The sequence below is a fragment of the Echinops telfairi genome, unplaced genomic scaffold, assembly GCF_000313985.2.
Source record: "Echinops telfairi isolate 266 unplaced genomic scaffold, ASM31398v2 ScPeMD7_53;HRSCAF=182, whole genome shotgun sequence".
In the NCBI taxonomy this organism is placed as follows: Eukaryota; Metazoa; Chordata; class Mammalia; order Afrosoricida; family Tenrecidae; genus Echinops; species Echinops telfairi.
The window spans coordinates 9,912,753-9,927,524 of record NW_022103951.1 but is presented as its reverse complement, the minus strand read 5'-3'; the positions used below and the strand labels follow the sequence as shown (position 1 = coordinate 9,927,524).

The following is a 14,772-nucleotide window of genomic DNA, read 5'->3' as shown; positions in this document are numbered from 1 at the left end:
AACTTATGAATTATGAAGGGTTCATAAGGGAGGGGGAATGGGGAGGGAGGGGGGAAATTAGCAACTGATATTAGGGGCTAGAGTGGGAGGCAAATGTTTTGAGAATAATGAGGGCAACAAATGTGCATATGTGCTTGACACAATGGATGTATGTATGGATTGTGATGAGAATTGTACAAGCCCCCAGTAAAATAATTTTTAAAAAACAGAAAAGCCTGTAAATAGTTCAAGGTCTGTTTGTTGATATTTAGGATTGTTATCCAGTTGAGTCTGATGGGGTGGCACGCTCTGGCCCCAAAATCTTATTTTTGGTATTCCTTCGGGGCTTTGTTGCTGTGCTCCCCTTGCTGGTCTGTTGCACGCCTTGTGTTCTGCCTCCATGTCGTAGGGTCAGACCGGGTGCAATTCCCACACTGTCTCCAGTGTTGTGCCCCGGAGGGCTATGAGTCAGTGAGGGATGTTGTGTCTCATCGTGGGCCCCGCCATATGGTCTTCTCCAGCTCTTATCTCTTATACCTGTGTACAAGCTCTGGTCTAATCTGATGTGAGAAGCAGCACTGGGGTCATGATAGCGGGGGTTGAGGAAGCCTCAAGGACCCAGAGAAATATTGTGTTTCATTGGTGCTTTACTCCACCCTGGTTGACTCATCCCTTCCCTGTGGCCCTTCTGTGAGGGGATGTCCCATTGTCTACAGGGCTTTGGGTCTCTGCTCTGAACACCACCCCCCCTAGTTCTCAATGATATGTTTTTGTTTGTTATCGGTCTTCTGATGCCTGTTACCCAGTCCTTATACTTCATGATTGCACCAGCTGATGTGCTTCTTCCATGTGGGCTTGTTGCTTCTTTGCTGGATGGCTGCTTGTTTAACTTCAAACCTTTAAGACCCCAGAAGCTGTATCTTTTAACAGCCAGGCACCGTCCGCTTTCTTCACATTTTCTTGTGCACCCATTTCGTCTTCTGATTGTTGGGAGGGTGAACATCATGGAATGCCACTTTGTCAGAACAGTGTTCTTGTGTTGAGGGAGGATATGAGCAGAGGCCTGAAGTCCATCCACTCCCTCAGTGTATTGTCATATGTATGCCATATGTACATAGTGTACTGCCATATGTACACAGGCCAATAACTCTATTTTTATGGATTTATACGTGTACACATCTATGCTTATACCTCTAGCCATAGCTTTGCTTCCTGGGTCATTCCTGTTTCCTTTTACCTTTCTCCTACCCCACCATCATGTTCTCCCTACTTCTGCCTCTTGGTATTTCCTCTCAGCTAGATTGCTATTGTTCCAGTACTTCCAGGATCTCTACATCCCTCTTTTAAAATTCCCTAAACGTTCCCATCTATGGAGTATTTTGTTCACTGCACCTTTCCCAGCCACCTTCTTCCCCCTAGTCCCTCTGGGGCCATTTGTCCCATTGCTTTCTTCTCAAGCTTGCTTCCCATGCCTGTCTTATATAAGTAGACAAACCAACAATGACATAGACCAAAAAAAAAAAAAGATTGAAAAAAGGGAAAAAACAAATAACTCCAGGCCTGTCCACTGACTTTTATGACTCTCTCCACTGGTCTTGGGGCAATTCCGGGAGCTGCCCCCTCCTAGCCTGAAGTCTATTTGGAGCCTCTTTGGCGTTACTTGCTCCTATCGCTGATGTTATGTTCCTTTCTCGGTTTGGCCTGGTGTGTGTGTGTATGGGGGGGGGCGTGTTTCAGACCACACTACCTCCCCGCCATGTCCACAGTATTATCCTCTTGTCACAGTATGCTCCAGTAAGGTGACAAGTCATGAGCTGTTGTTGACCCTAGTCCTCCCTGTGCCTTAGCAGCTCTGTGCAGGAACACCGTCCTTCAGGTTCGGTGTGTCATTATGGGTTCTCAACCTACCATCCCTTCTTTTTCCATCTTGGTTTGCTTGTGTGGGGGCACGGTGTGGCGGCCCCTCTCCCCAACTTGTAGGTGTAGTATTGTTCTCTGCCACACATACTTCTAGGGGTCAGTTTGGTTCTGGTTGGGGCCAGGCCTGTAGCTCAATCTTTTCATGCATTCCTCCACGTAGTTACGTTTCCCTCAGGGTTTGGTGCACCATGGTGGGGTCTGTATGCACACCTCCAATTCTGTGAACTTAACCAAACTCTCCTCCTGGGTCGATTAGTGCATCCCCATTCAATCATCTCACTTTTGCCCCAACCCTTTCCTCTTCCCTTTGTTGGATTAACATGTACCTTTTTTGGGTTTGGTCTGACCTCCTCCCTACTGCCTGTACCTCAACCCATCTATTTTGAGAAGTGGATTTTCTTCTACACCTACTCAGATTATGCTTACCTCAGGGGATTTATGTTGTACTTGTCCTTTTGTGATTGGCTGACTTTGCTGAGCATAATTTAAGAGGTCACTTATTTCCATAAATAGTTACAGCCTAGGAAACCTACAGGGCAGTTTGACCCTGCTCTATAGGATTTCTAGGAGTCATAATCGATTCATTGGCAGTAAGTTTGGATGTTTTTTTGTCATTGTTTAATGGCGAATGATAGACCCTATTCTTTTCATGTGCTTGTAGCCCATTTGGTTATCTATTGTGAGAAGACCCATTGAAAACTCAATTTATCTACAATAAGACATTCCAAATGTTTGTAATCATGTACTGAGGGTTTTAGAGGTAAAATTGCAGAAATCTCTGGGTTGGAAGGGCATACAGAGAGGCAATACTGGAGGAAATAGCATTTTGAAAATCCTGGAAGATTGACAGGTTAACATGGTAATATTCTCGACTGGATTCTCACAAACCAGAAAAAACTACCAAACCACTGAAGGTTCAGAGGGCACATTAACACCTGTGATTCCAGCAGGCTGGGCAGCAACCTCCCCAACCCTTCCCCAACCCCCACAGCTTGGTGAGACTCCATTGTTTCCATGAAGATGTAAGACCAGCAGCTGAGAAACAGCAGCTTCTTGGCTCCAAGTCCTGGAGCAGTAGGTAGGGGTGGGGGCTTATGGAAAGGGACTCTAATAATTGTCTATTCAACTGTGACCCTGAACTTCTAAGTGTATTCCACCTGGTAACCTAGGAAATATGAAGGTAGACCAATAACAGGCTTATCAAAAATGTGGCTTCTGGCCCCTAATGGTAAAAGTATCCACAGTCAAATGGGATAAAAAATCTAGAGAACACTGGCACTTTTCTAAGGAATCTGGGTGTGTGATGGTTAAGCATATGGCTGCTAACCTAAAAGTTGGTGGTTCACACTCATCTAGGGACACCGCATGTAAAGGATCTAGTTCTCTCTTCCTATTAAGACTGTAGCCTCGAAAACCCTATGGAGGCAATTCTGAATCATCACGAGCTCACCATGAGTTGAATATCAGCTCAGTAGCCCACAACAACCGGCATTTTCTAGCATGCTCAATTGTATGAAACACTGCAAGCAACAAAAGCTTTAGGTACAGATAAAGCTCATGAATTTATTACTTTTTTTACTGTTTCCCTGGGGTCTCTTTTGAGTTCCCTACAAGACATCAACCCTTTGCTCCTAGTAGGATGAGGTCAAATTATTAAGACCACACACATAAAGCCACAATCTCACTAGAGTTGCTCTTTTTCCACTATAACATATTCGTACATTAATGTAATGTGGTAAAAGAAAAAAAAAATCAAACCCGAGGCTTTTTATATTTATTTAACTTTATTGTAATTCAAAATTTGAAAACTGCAAAACACTTTATAGAAACACCTGAGGAATGTTTAGCTGGGCATAACATCTTCATACAAAGAATTTTAAAACAGATCATGTTTAAGTTAGAATCTTGTCCTTTAAAATGTAAAAAGTAACATGAATGGAACCACATATACCTAGCAAATAGTTGCATTCATATATAAAGCATATTTGACTTTTCTAAAATAAAAAAAAAACATTCTTCCCACTGGTATACATTTTATTGGCAACTACAACAAATGGCTAATACTATTAGCACAGATTCTCATTGCTTATCGGTATTACTACCCAAAGTTGTAGAAAAAACTAATAAACATTTAGCATCATTTCCCACTTTTTAACTTTGAAAACAAGTCCAAAAATGACAAGTTTGGATGAATTTGGCTTCCAAACTTTTGCATCAAAATGGCTCAAAACTAAACAAATTAACAAAAACATTGCATAGGACAGAGAACTTCCCTGTATGGAAACCAATCTATTGATTGTTTCTTATCCCCTGAAGAGTAACTGAGAGGTACTCGTGATAGCACACGATGCAGATATCTCTTACAAAAACCTAACTATACACATAGTTTACCATTACCTATGTGGCAGTGCAAAGTGCCATTTTCAATTCAAAAAGAAAAGATTTACTTTACTTGTATGTCTACCTACAGATATAGAATAAAATATAAATATGGTACAGTACCATGAGAAATAAACACATTAAAATATATATATCTCTTAAGAAACTGAACACGGGTATTTTTATATATAGATAGATGTGCATAATTAATGAGTAGTTAAGTGTGGAAGCTTAGCCAAAATATGAAGTCTTAAACTAACAGGCATTCTATTAAAAAATATAATCAGATGGCATTAAACTTGCAGTATAAACAGCTCCTGCATAAAATGATCATCCTATCTATTCTATAATTTATAAAAAAAACTGTTAAGAACACTTCACAAAAGCTTATAAGCTTGGGTTTTTTTCTTTAAATATGAACAAATATACTGAGAAATAACAGAAAGGGAAATCATTTATATGGCTATTCCCTTTCTGAAAGTTGGTAAAACATTTTTAAAAATCCATACATGTGAAATGTTTGATAGATGCTCTATAGTTGCACCCTAAAACTGTCTTCTAATGAAAAATTCTCACAGATTGATTGACTCTTTAAAAGCTTTAGCCCCTGATATTTTCCCTTTTGGAATTTAGCTGCTTTGGTTCTAGATATAAAATTAACCAAAAGCAAAGGTTTTTCCTCTTATCTCCTAAAATGAAGTACAATTTGTAAAATTTGGCATTAAACATATTCACAAAACTTAAATGTTAATCCAAAAATTAAAATACTTTTATAGGAAGATTGGACTGTAATGTATGCCTGCAATAAGGATCGTTCAGCAAAATAAAAATTGCTGCAAGTATGACATATTTTTAAATCTAAAAGTTACCAGTACACCTGAGAAAATATGTCAAATCTAAAGTTAGATAAACATTTTTTCAATGATATTTTTTCCCGTCTTTAAGCTTTTCAATGTAGTGGCACAGCTTTAATGCAGGCCCAAGCTTGAGGCCCAAGTATTTCATCACCATGTCACTCTTGAGTAGCAGCAGAGCCTTCCCATCAATTTCCTAGAGATCAGAAAATTATAAGGATTATCAAAAATTTAATTATAGGTTATTTTAAATGTCAGAACATGTAAAGCAAACTGCAGAAGGGCTGTACATTCATGATGTATATTCTGTGAATACTCAACTGTTTCATATAAATTATTAAAAATAAAACAGTGGAAAACTTGAGAATAAGTCAACAACTTTGAAGGGGAGATGGATTTCTGATGTTCATTACCTTTCTCAGAAGGGAATGTGACTTTGCTGACATCAAGGCAAACTGTCAATGCGCTTTATGTTAAAAGTTAATCAGATGCTAAAACTAATTACTTTAAGGGGTACATCGGATATTGGGCCACTCATTTAATTAATTAGAAAACACTAGAATATTACTTGATAGCTAGAAAGCATCTCTCTGAAATTACTTATTTTGATTTTCACAAGTTTTGGTTTTAATTGAAACTGCACTTCATCATGTATCACTGTCTGAAAAGACCAGAAATCCTTATATTACGATCTTTGTGAGACATCTTAATACTTTTTAACCAAGTATAACTAAGAAATTAGGCCTGGCCAGGTAACAGAAGATCACAAATCCTCAATAGAAGGTTAACAGAACTGAGCCAAATACAACTAGTGGCTGGATTCAATGGGTAGCATAATGAGGACACGCAAGTACAGCTTGTGGTTGCTCACTTTTGTTCATCACACACTGACTAGGGAGGTAGGAGCAGGATATGTGTACCTATCAATACAAAGAGGCTCCTGTCGACCCTGAGAGAGGCAATGACTACATCACCTGGGTGAAATAACCTTTTACATGTGGGGCAAGGGCAGTTAGGGTTTTCCCACCAACTATAATCATCAGTACAAACTGAAGGGTCCACACAGAGGTCAATTAAAGGCATTACAGTAGGGAAACCCTGAAACTCTGACAAAAGATACATTACATGTTCTCTGAAGAGATCTTCCAGGAGAGCTGTTGTCTTAGGATCTGTTTCTCTCATAAACTGTATTACTTCTTCCACAGACCAGCTAGAAGGTTCTTTAAAGAAGGTTTGTTTCATTGGATCAGGTCCAAATGTGTAACGCATACCTTCCAAGGGAGGGGGGGGAAAGACAAGTCATAGTTAACCTGATCAATACTCTGAATGCATTACGAGATAGAGAGTAATGGTCTCATGTCTGGAACCTTCATCCAATGAGACACAAAATACTAAGTGGAAAATCAGGTGGAAGCAAAAATAAAGGTGACCTGAAGACCTAAGCTTCCATTTGACCTTCCCCTAACAAAGCAGCTTCTGAAATTACCTTAAAGGTTCAAAGATCATTAAATATTGTGCAATCCACAGCGCCTCTCACTGCAAATGTAGTGAAACTTTGTTGCTTGGGTTAAATTAGGTTAATTTAATCAAGCCAATTACTCTTTAAGCATTTCAATTAATTTCCAGTATCAAGGTCTCTTCTTTCTGTGTTACATAGGTTAGGTGTACTTGACTTGTTTAACCTATATACTGGATAGCCCCTAAATTTATGGATTTATGATTAAATATATTTTCATTTTAATCAATGGCTTTCAACAATCCCTATTATTTTTAAGAATCAAATTAGTTCCTTTGCAAAATATCTACCATGTATTGAACACGGATGTTTTTTCCATCATTTTACTCTTAATAGTCCCATCTCTTATGGCCTAAAATGCTTACTGAAAAATTGAAGAAAACACGATTAATTTCTGCTTAGCTAAAGTCCAAAATAAGAGCTCTGGTGGCACAATGGTTACAAGGTCAGTAGTTTAAAACCAACAGATTCTCAGTGGGTGAAAGACAGGCTTTCCACTCCAGTAAACAGTGTCTTGGAAACTCACAAGGGAAGTTCTACACTGCCCTACAGGGCCACTTGAGTCAGAATTGAGTTGATGCCAGTGAACTTGTTTTTTGGTTTGAAGAGTCAGAAGTTACCTTGACATTACATTTACTCCCTCTTTCAAAGTTTAAATGCACAGCAATATATATTTTGGTTGAAAGTTTAGTTAGTGAACAAAATCATGTTAAAAAATCACTCAGGTAAACAATTTATATGTTCAAACCTTAAGAAATTGTAGCGGTGCTGTTCATAAACTTCTACTGAAATCTATCAAATATTCACTTATTCAACTGGAGTATTTGATTCCCTTAACGTTCCTCTATGATAAAGTGGTTCTTATCATCTAGGAACACCTACTTCTCTAACCAGAAACTGTTGATACAAATTTGATCCTTTTTGTGTGTGAGAATTAGCCAACAGCTTACTCTTTCTTCTTAATCACCTGATCTCTGGTCATTTTGGAAGTATTTTGAGTATCTACCCAGGGAAAGGGTAGAGAAAGATTTAAAAAATGTTTTAAACCTCAATAATTAATTTTTTATGTGTAGTTCTGAATTTTATTATTTTTTAACATTATAAGGTTGATGTGATAAGGATTTTTCCCTAAAGTACAACTGCCCTCTACCTGTCAAGAGATAAAAATTTTAGTCCCATCTACCAAGACATGGGCTTTATCAACCCAAGTAAGGGCAGTGCTGGTGTTGACCATGTCATGCCATACCTATGGCATTCTGACAATATAGGCACAAATTTCATCCCTTTCAAGTCATCACACACTTAACATTCAAAGGTTATTGGCAACACCTCTAAATTAACTTATACTTTGTCTATTTTCAGTTGATTAAGGGGAAAAATTACTTGGACCTATAGTTCAAAACATTCAGAAGGCTGCAAACAAGATACTACTGCTACTCAAATAAATAAAGGAAGCAAATCTATATAATTTGAGAGAATTAACTGAAGTCCAGTCATGTGTTTGTTTTTCCTGACTAGCATTTTCACTAGGATACCAAATATTTTTGAAATAAACAAAGATGATTTTATCCGCCAACACCATGTATTATATTTCTTTCTTACAATAAAGGTTATTATTGTCATTTCAATTTGAAGGCGGCAGGAAGTTGTGTTGAGTAGGTATGAGAGTTTCAGTGCTTATCATGGGTCAACTCGGCTTTTAGTTACAGTACCTTATAGACTACTACTACTGACATCTTTAGATAATTTCCAATACTTACCTATACTCTGAGATGCAAGCACCACAGTGGTTAAGTGTATATGGTTCTAAAGCCAGATCGCCTAGCTTCAAAAACTGGCCCAGCCACTTCCTGGCTAAGGGACCTAAACCAAGTGACTTCTCAGAATTCTCACCAAAAATGCTTACCAATACCTATATCTCAAAAAACTGCTCTAAAGACTTAATGAAGTTATATATATGTATGTATGTATGAAGTTATATAATGTATGGTTTTATATATGTTATATATATATTTCCCAGCAGATATTATAAGATGATGCTAAAAAATAATATTACCATTAGCCTTTTTACTCCTAGGAAGACAAGAAGCTAACCTTTTCGAGTCCCAATACAAGCTACTTTGGCAAAGTACTGCTAGGCAAAGTATTTTGAATGATAGCTTCATCATTAGTGGTAACTTTTTAGAACCTTTTACTGAGGTGGCTTCACTGCAACACCTTCTATTTAATGAACTATTTGAAATTCAGCATATACTCCCTTGTCCTCTGAATCTCTGCAGACAATGTCACTCTAAAATAGAGACAATATCCATGAGGAGCAGGGGATGAAGGATGACAACATTGTGTCACAGTGTATGGAGGGTGTGAGTACCCATAGATAGTACCCATGCAGAAAGGCAAAGGAGTCACTTGGTCTTCACATCCTTTACTCTTTAACTTTGCCTCCATGCCTACCTAGAGATAAAGGATAAAACACTGTCACACCCACTTCCTCATACTTGAGTCCTTAAAAAGGGTGAGAGATGGTAGCCATTTACATACAAGGAAGACCAAAACAGTGACTGCCATATGAACAAGATGCTGCCGTGACTATGCAGGCCCCATCTTCCTGGTGACTATCGGGGTCTGACTTAAGGATGGGAAGGGTGAGGAAGTAGTGGCTGCAGCAATAGGACATCAGAGTTGGGATTAGAGAGCTACATACATACAAGCTGGGGGTCAGTAAAGGTCTCAAAAGAAACAATCCAGAGGGTACATCAAAAAGGAGAAGAGGTGTCTTTCTAGCTCTTAATAGTTACAGGAATTTGTGAACCCAGACGATACACAACTAAAGGGTAAGTTGCAACTGATCAATAACCACAATCTGAGTCGTCTCTACAGAGGCTTAGTCAGTTCTCCAGATCCCCAGAGACAGTTTTGTGGATGCTATAATCCCTTGGCCCTGACAATGTGAAAGGGAGATCAGCCTCTCTAATGTTGGCTCCTCAAGGGAAAATATAAAAACAATGCTTAAACATTAGTATTTCTGAATATACCTCCAGGTTTACTTTGTATTGTCTGCATCCTATTCAATTTATAGTGACCACTTCTAGCAAGAAAAAATTATTCCCACCTATTGATGAATTTGCAGCACTTGTTATAGAGAAAGGGAAACTCGGGATGTTTGAGATCTGAGTGTCTACAGGATTTCTGGTAGGACTTTTGACAGGATTAAAACTGAATGGTGTATCTAATGTCTTAAAGAAACCAGGAAACAAATCTTTGGGTTTGTCATTTCCTTCTGGAGTCATAAGTCGTTCTATGGAGAAAAAGACAAGGATAGTTATCGTCAATAGACTTACAGGTTAAACACTATTAAAAGTTAAAAAAAAATACCCTTACTCCCCAGGATAGTTCAAGTAACTGACATTATAATGAATCACCATCCTGAAGTCCAAAATGATTCTATGATCTCATCTTTATTTCTCTTGGAAACTTTATCCTTTGCTAATCTTACCACCAAAGCTATGAATACCTGACTAAAACATGCAGTCTTAGGAACTCAGTTCTTTACAAGGATTTGTTATAACATGATCACAGTAGATTTCTAACATCGACTTAACTACATTAACAGTTAAATTTCCATTCACTAAAAGTGTTAGGGTTTTCTATTCCTTTAAGTATTTAGCATCTAAAAGATGGTTGAAAATGTTATAATTATTTTCCTAAAGAAAAAGGACAGTTATGTAGTTTGGAAGTGAATGATGTGCGCAACAAAACTGCCACAGTGGCCAAACTGTCAAAAAGGGTTTGGGGAAATATACCTACCTACCCCAACCACCACCAGCCCAGGAACATAGGAAGGACTGGGTCATGAGACTTTTATTTACCTTTAAGAAAAAGCATGCTTGTTTTGGGTAACTTAGGAGATATAGGAAAATCAAAAAGTTTTTGCTGAGATCGTTTGATGCATTTCTTTCTCAATAAGTCTTCTTTTTCTATTTTCAAAAAAATAAAGATGTCTGTTGAAACTAATATATGTGAGCATTTTTATGTCATTAGCATAGAGATTCTCTAAATTATTTATCTAATATAACTTCACCAACAATATGCCAATCATTTGATTCATCATATGTCTTTTTTAAAAGTTAAAGAAAAAATTTTGTTAGGATGGAAACACATATAACAAAATATGCACTTCAACATATGCTACATGTACAATTCAGAAACATTTTCTTCAAATTGTGCAACAATGCTCAGTATCTTTTAACAAATAGCACATCTTTATTTCATCCTATTAAATATTTCAGAAATAGCACATACAAGAGTTAGAGAGACTGTAATGACAAAGCACCAAAGTCAAATTTTATCTGGTTCAAAAGTTTGGCTGGGGAACAGGCAGACTGCTCAAATTCATCTGATGAGTAACCTTTAGCAATCCAGTTACGGACTCATATCTTACCATCAATTCAGAGAGCTATAACCAACCATTTAAGTTTCATTTTTAACCAGGAACTACAAAAGCAACCAGCAAAAATATATTTTAGTGCATGAGAATTCTAAAATCAAAGTTTATTTACATTCTAATGGGTAAAAAGGAACTGGTGATTTCATAATATATTTAATGATACAGACTTCTATTACTAAAGTATAGCTTTCTTGAGCAGTATATCTCAGAATCTTAACAAGACTGGAAGCTTTTATCTTTCACTTATGTTTTCATTATGAAAAGCTTACAAAGACAATGTATGGTCTACAATTTGGAGCTGATATAAATTATGCACTTAAAGAATTGATGCAAAATTATTTCCTCTAAGATACATAGTAAACCAAAGTAAGACTTGATCTGGACTGGGCTGGGATGTTTTAATAAACAATTACTCTTTAATATAAAGATCTCTATTACACATAAGTGTCTCTGGATTTGTATCTCTAGTTAACCAGACTGGCACAAGAACCACCTCATGTTTTAATAGTTTTGTTTAATAAAGTGATCTATGATTTTGTGGCTATATTTTGTGATGTACCTTAATACAGGAAGACGTTTGACTTAAGTTATACCAAGCATAAATAATATCAAAATGTGAGGTTCTTGTTTCTTGACACACCCTCCCATCTAACTTTATACACTTCTGAAAGTGGTGTTTCTAACTATCTAGCTCAAGGGTGGGGAAAATATTTTATGCCATGGACCATATGGCTATATGTAACATCATTCATGAGTCATACTGGTCAAACATTTAATTAATTCACCCATAATTTGATGGTAAGAGCCCTGGTGGCTAAGTATTTATGCATTGGGCTTGTAACCACCAGTTGCTCCGAGGAAGAAAGATGAAGCTCTCTATTTCCCCTAAGAGTTAATCTCAAAAACCCCTGGGGACAGTTCTACCCTGTCCTACCTGGTCACTATGAGTTAGCATCAACTTGATGGCAGTAACCACTTCTCTTTGGTGAAACATGTAATGTCACCTGGTACTGATGAATTTTGCCCACTGTACATAGCCTGAGGGCTAGACCTACCCCACTCCTGATCTAGCCCTTCCTTAATGAATTCTATGTTCTTCAATGTATTCCATGTCAAAAGAGCAGTTTGGGACCTCTGGGACACTCAAATTGTGTTCCTTTTTCATGTTGAGTTTGAAGAACAAAATGTCTAAAGTGGAAAGTTTAGGGCTATAGGGTTAACGGGGGTAAGGCTTCCTAATGAAATTCTCATAGTACACAGTCCTTTCTACCCTCAAAGAATGAGCAGGGGCAGTGTCCTGACGAACTCATAGAAGTTTAGTACTTTTATGCATGGGCACACAAAAACAAAAACTCACTACAACTGAGTCAATTATGTCTCATAGCGACCATATAGGACAGGGTAGTACTGCGCCTGTAAGTTTCTGAGTTTGTAACTCTTTACAGGAATAGAAAGCCCATCTTTCTCAGGCGAAGCAGCTAGTGGTTTGAACTGACCTTGTGGTTAGCAGCCCAACAGGTAACAACTATGCCACCAGGGCTTCTGTCCCTGGGCAAACAGCTAGTTAATGGAAGAACTCAGATTAAGATTTAGGGATGTTAGACTTCATGCTCTTTCAGTAGATTATATTCTGACATACTCCAGCTGTAAGCTCTCTATCCCACTGCCTCGTTATTAAGAATCTGGTAGTGTGGTAGCTAAGTGCTTGGCTGAAAACTAAAAAGCCCATCATTGAATCCACCATCTGCTCCCTGGGGAAAATGTGTGGTAGTCTGCTTCTGTAAAGAGTATAGCCCTGCAAACCCTAAGGGATGGTTCTACTCTGTGCTATAGGGTCATTGTGAGCCATAATTGACTCAAAGGCAATGGGTGATTCAACTAGTGTGTGCTTTGGGTAGGATGTCATGGCATCAAATCTCCTTTTTCAAAAGGGTTCACTGGGCAGAGCTATCTTCCCTTCACTCACTCTCACTGCCATCCAGTAGATCCCAACGCATAGTGGCCCTACAGAACAGAGCAGAACTGCCACTGTGAGTTTCAAAGGCTGTAAATATTTGCAGGATCAGAAAACCTCATCTTTCTCGCGCAAGGTACAAAAAACTACCTGCAAAGAAGATTCCAGGCAGAAGACTGCTATACTAAACTAGAGAAGGGGTTAATAAAATTTGGAAGCATAGAGCAAAGGGAATAGATAAAAGACTTCATGTAAAGTAGAAGAGACAGTTTGTGGGGAAAGTAAAGGTAACAGGGAAGAAGTCTAGAGAAAAAGGAGTAATAATCTGTGTACTATGGGAGAATTTCATTGGGAAACCTTACCACAGTTGCCCTACAAGCCCAATCTTTCCCCTTTAGACACTTGAGAACATTAACTACTTTTCAAAGACCCAAATAAAATCATACCACGATTAATAGACCTTCATGAATCAGATGGAACTTGGATAAACCTGTCTCAAAGAACTTTGGGAAAAAACAAAGAAGCAAACCTCATAATGCAAAAGTTTTCTTGTTTCAAAGACCAGAAGACAGCAGACTTTGGTTCTGCAGGACTACCCTACACACTCTTATTCAGCTATCAGTCTTGTGGAAGAGATTAGATCATAATTCAAATATTAACTTCAAGTTTATCACTATTTTCTCTGCAACAAAAATCTCTACTGTTATACGATTATAAAGCTCAGTAACTTTGAATCTATATTCCAATCTAATAAAAAATAAAACTCTGTGATCAAATCACAAAGAAATCAAACAATTTATTGGTTTTGATTAGTTATGGATACAATTAGAAATTACTTTCCCATTCTGAATGAACAGAAACTACCACATATTATAAACTTCTAATTAGTTCATTATGACTAAACTGGTTATGGAGGGGAGGACACAAGGGAGAACTCTGAATTAAACAAGATCCTCAAGTTATAAGATGTAATTTAAAACAGACACACAGTATAAAAAGTTATCTTCTCTCACCTGAATCATTATCATGCTCCTCAGGGCTATGAGTATTACTCCTGTAAGAGCTAAAAGGCTGGCTACTCAAAAGGTTATCACACTGTAGGCTCTGGCAGAAGGTCTCAAGAAAGCGAAGAACAAATGATGCACTGTTTACTGGAGGGAGCTGGACAAAATGACTTTCCCCATCAAACCAGGCTATTGGGGGGTGGGGGGGAAGACATGAAACTCAACTCAGAAAGGTGAGGCATACAACACTAACAAAAAAACCATCGAGTTAAGAACAGTAAAAAAAAAAAGTCTAATTAGTGGTTTTGGCAATTCATAAAGGAATAATCCTAAATTATAGAAGAACCTCTCAGACACAATATAGCCTGTGTTGGTAAATGTGTTCTCATTTTAAAATAGCTTTGAAGAAAACAACATCAGAAACTCACTGATCTAGAGTAACACTTCTTTTTATTCTAATTCTATACATACAAATGTTATGTCTGATCACATAATCGTGGAAATCAGCTTTACCCTAACTTTTAATGACTTCTTGGGTCAGTTTTATAGGTTCTTATAAATCAATCTATTGTGTATAAAAATAAAAATTATCAATCAACATTTTTTTATAATTATGTCAATGCAGTATGTAGAAGGAAAAAATCTATACCCTTTGCTTCAATTTACAGTACTATGACACTGTTTATTTTGAAAGTAAAATTAAACATTCCAGATGTGTT

At 37.7% G+C, this 14,772-nt stretch overlaps 1 protein-coding gene across 2 annotated transcripts in view; it reads right to left on the bottom strand.

Moving 5' to 3' along the window:
- Positions 1–3,670: 3,670 nt before the first annotated feature.
- SCML2 (Scm polycomb group protein like 2) overlaps positions 3,671–14,772 on the bottom strand; it is a 60,031-nt gene continuing 48,929 nt past the window's right edge. For both annotated transcript variants that reach the window (XM_045290761.1, XM_045290762.1), the window contains exons 11-15: positions 14,063–14,242; positions 10,518–10,625; positions 9,761–9,946; positions 6,258–6,403; positions 3,671–5,328 (exon numbers count right to left, since the gene is read on the bottom strand). In XM_045290761.1, the coding sequence (XP_045146696.1) occupies positions 5,197–5,328; positions 6,258–6,403; positions 9,761–9,946; positions 10,518–10,625; positions 14,063–14,242 (752 nt within the window). In that variant the 3' untranslated portion in view covers positions 3,671–5,196. The remainder of the gene's footprint in view (positions 5,329–6,257; positions 6,404–9,760; positions 9,947–10,517; positions 10,626–14,062; positions 14,243–14,772) is intronic.